General features: G+C 31.6%; 1 protein-coding gene across 1 annotated transcript; it reads right to left on the bottom strand.

Moving 5' to 3' along the window:
• LOC110259472 (olfactory receptor 4A47-like) lies at positions 2,188-3,114 on the bottom strand. The gene has a single exon (XM_021084740.1). It carries the CDS (start codon positions 3,112-3,114, stop codon positions 2,188-2,190), a length of 927 nt encoding a protein of 308 aa, XP_020940399.1.

Below are 3,653 nucleotides of genomic sequence, written 5' to 3'. Positions count from 1 at the left end.
TATGTTGAATATAGCAGGGGTCTTGAGATTTTATTAACTACTTTCTAATGCTTTGTAAAATGTGACCCAATCTGGATAGGAATTTTGAAATTGCTAAAGATATAAACCCTTCCTAAATTAATCTTCCTAACTCAAAACATATTGGAACATATAGACACTTTTGTGACTAGCTTTGCTTATTATAAATTTAATTTGACACCATGAATATGTAAGAACAGATATAATTCTGAAAAAGAAGAGGAATGGGGAAAGGTTAGACTTGTTGGATTTTAAAATGTATTATAGATTATTTATAATTACATCTTGCATTAAATTGTTCATGACTGAAGAGAATAGTGAAATAAAATAGTCCTGAATTGCATTCAGATAGAAATGGAACTTTAAAATACAATAAAGTTAGGATTTCAAATCCGTGGTGGAAGGTAATTATGCAACTACAAAAAAAAGTTCATTCAGAAAACAAAACACAATTTATATTTAACTCCTTAGATACCAAAATAAATACCTGATAGCTCAAAAATTTCATATAAAATGTAAAATCACAAAAGTGCTAATAATTATTAACTTCTAAAAAGATGTGGAAAAAATTTTGGTAGGGGGAAAGGAGCAAAATCTTTTAAGGATGATACAAAAACCAAATAAAATACTCATAAACTGACTAGTTAAATAAGACAAAATATATATCCAAAAATATTCCATATCAGAGAAGAAAGTCAAAATCATGTCACAACACAGAAAATTAGGTACATAGATAATAACTTTTTAAAGATTATTTTCTTAGTACGCAGTTACTCATAAAAATCAGTATGGAAAAAGACTAGAAATCAAAGAAAATAGGTTAAAAAACATTAATACATGATTCAAAGATACATACATATAACTTTAAAATGGGAAAGATGGCTTAAATCAATGATGTTTTCAGAATTTCAATTAAAGTATCTAAATGGATTACGATTTTGTTAATGAGTTATATTGCCATAAACAAAAAATCTTCATCCCGCACTGATTGTTGAGAATGTGGACAAGCAGATACTCTCACGGACTGAGAGCAGAAATGTAGGTACAACCTCATGAATCACATTTTGGCAATAAATATGAATGTCATTATTTAAAATACATATTTTCTGTGACTCCAAAACACTATTTCTAGTAACTAATATTTCTAGGAACACATAATCCAGAAAGTATATATTTATTGCATAATTATATGTGATAGTAAAAAACTGGAAATGACATGAAAAGTACTGGATACATTTATTCAGGAATATTATAAGCAAATATTGCATATTATAAGAATAATTGAGAATATTAGATCTATATAGACTGGTATGGAAAGATCCACAAAGTGTTGTATAGTAAAACACAAATGTTTATGTGCAGACATATATACACATACCCATATGTAAATATGCTTGTATTTAAAAGGATTAATATTTGAAGAATCTTTAGACACAGACTTATGTTACTACTCTGGGAAAGAACACTGGGAAGCACTAAAAAGGGATGAAAAAGAGGTTTGGTTTGTTTTTTTTGATTTGTTTGCATTTTATTTTACAGGATGTTGTACTAAGCTTTCAAGCAGCAAATCATCCCAACTTTGTATGAACACATCCTGTGAATCTCAATTCAGTTTGTAACTTGCCTTTTTGCTTTCTTTCAAATGTGTTTGTTGAACAGAGGTTCTTAATATGGTCAAATTTATCATTCTTTTCTTCTTACCTTGTTTTGAAATATTGTGAAAGAAGAATTTTCACTCACAATATAAATTGAATACAGAGACTATTATCTATATATTCTATATATTTATACATAATCAATATAATTAAATATACTTATATACAGAACTAAATATTTTCACCAGTAAAACAAAAAGAATGGACAAAAATGGCAAGAATATAACTAAAAAATTAAAGGGTCTCAGAAAAAAGTTAAAGATAAGTACATAAATTGATTAAAAATCATTGAAACTATAAACATTTTACTATAGCAACTCCCACCTTATATGTATCACAATTTTCTAGGGAATGTGATAAACAAGGCACTACATATAGAGGTAAAATTATACCACAGAAACATTAATAACCCAAACATACAATTAATTCTTCATTACAATACATGTTTTAAAGGAAAGGAATAGGTGAGTCAGTTTTAAGAGAATTTTAGTTTTCAAGGAGATGAGCCCAAAAGTCATATGATCCTCCTCATGTTTCTTCTACAGAGTTTCTTCATAGCATTAGTTAACTCAGAATTTCTTAGACTGTAGATTAATGGGTTCAGCATGGGGGTTATGATTGTATAAAACACACTCAATGATTTGTCAATGGAGAAGGTCTTGGCAGGTCTTGCATACATGAAAATACAGGGAACAAAGAAGAAGACAACCACAGTGATGTGGGAACCACAGGTCTGGAGGGCTTTCTGCCTCCCTTCCTGACTCAGGTTCTTTAGAGTGTGCAAGATTACTCCATAGGAGATGAGTAAGAGCAGAAACACGATACTGCAGATTAGTCCTCCATTAACCACCACTAAGATACCAATGACAGAGGTGTCAGTGCAGACAAGTTTCAATAAAGGGTACATGTCACAGATAAAGTGATCAATGACATTGGGGCCACAGAATGGGAGCCCATAAATAGTGCCAAGCTGAATGATTGAGTGGAGAAAACCCCCAACCCAAGACACCATCAAGAGTACAATACACACCCACTGCCTCATGATAACCAAATAATGCAAGGGTTTACAAATGGCCACATAGCGGTCATAGGCCATTACCAACAAAAGAAAGACCTCTGATCCACCAAAAAAGTGCTCTATAAAAAGCTGGATCATACAGGATTGGAACGGTATGGTATTTTTCCCAATGAACAAACTTGAAATCAGTTTGGGAGTAATAGATGAGGAATAAATGACATCCATAAATGATAAGCTAGCAAGAAAAAAGTACATTGGTGAGCCCAGAGTCTTACTGAAAGTGACAGTCACAACAATGAGCGTGTTCCCCACCACAGTCAACATGTAGAAGAGCAAAAACATAACAGATAGGAACTTCTGTTCATTTGGATTCTGTGTGAGGCTCAGGAGGACAAAGTAAGTCACATTGATCCTTCGTTCCATTTATTTTTTATAGATACTGATTTCAGATATTAGAAATAGTTTGCCTGAAAATCAAGGAAAAGATGTTTGAAAGTCTTATAAGCTTAATATTTTCCTTATTAATTCAATTTTTTAAATTCCCATGGAGGATCTATATGTATCAACCTGCCATAGAAATTGGAATTACCATTTTAAAAGTAATAATTTGCATCTACCAACCCCAAACTTCCCATCTATCCCACTTCTCCCCGCTCCCCCTTTGCAACCACAGGTCTGTTGTCTATGTTTATGAGTCCGTTTCTCTTTAGAATGTATAAGCAATCAGCAACTACCATATAGCAGAGAGAACTATACCCAATCTCTTGGGATAGACCATGGTGGAAGATAATATATATGACTAGGCACATATGCTGTAGAGCAGATATTGACAGAACACTGTAAATCAACTATACTCTAATAAAAAAATTGGGATTACATTTTGAATAATATTATGTATATTTCCATATCTCAGTGACATGATATATAATGATGGGATTATAAAATATAAGGCCAATTTAAAA

The sequence above is a fragment of the Sus scrofa genome, chromosome 1 (assembly GCF_000003025.6).
Source record: "Sus scrofa isolate TJ Tabasco breed Duroc chromosome 1, Sscrofa11.1, whole genome shotgun sequence".
NCBI classification, from domain to species: domain Eukaryota; kingdom Metazoa; phylum Chordata; class Mammalia; order Artiodactyla; family Suidae; genus Sus; species Sus scrofa.
This window is presented reverse-complemented; position numbering and strand designations above follow the sequence as displayed.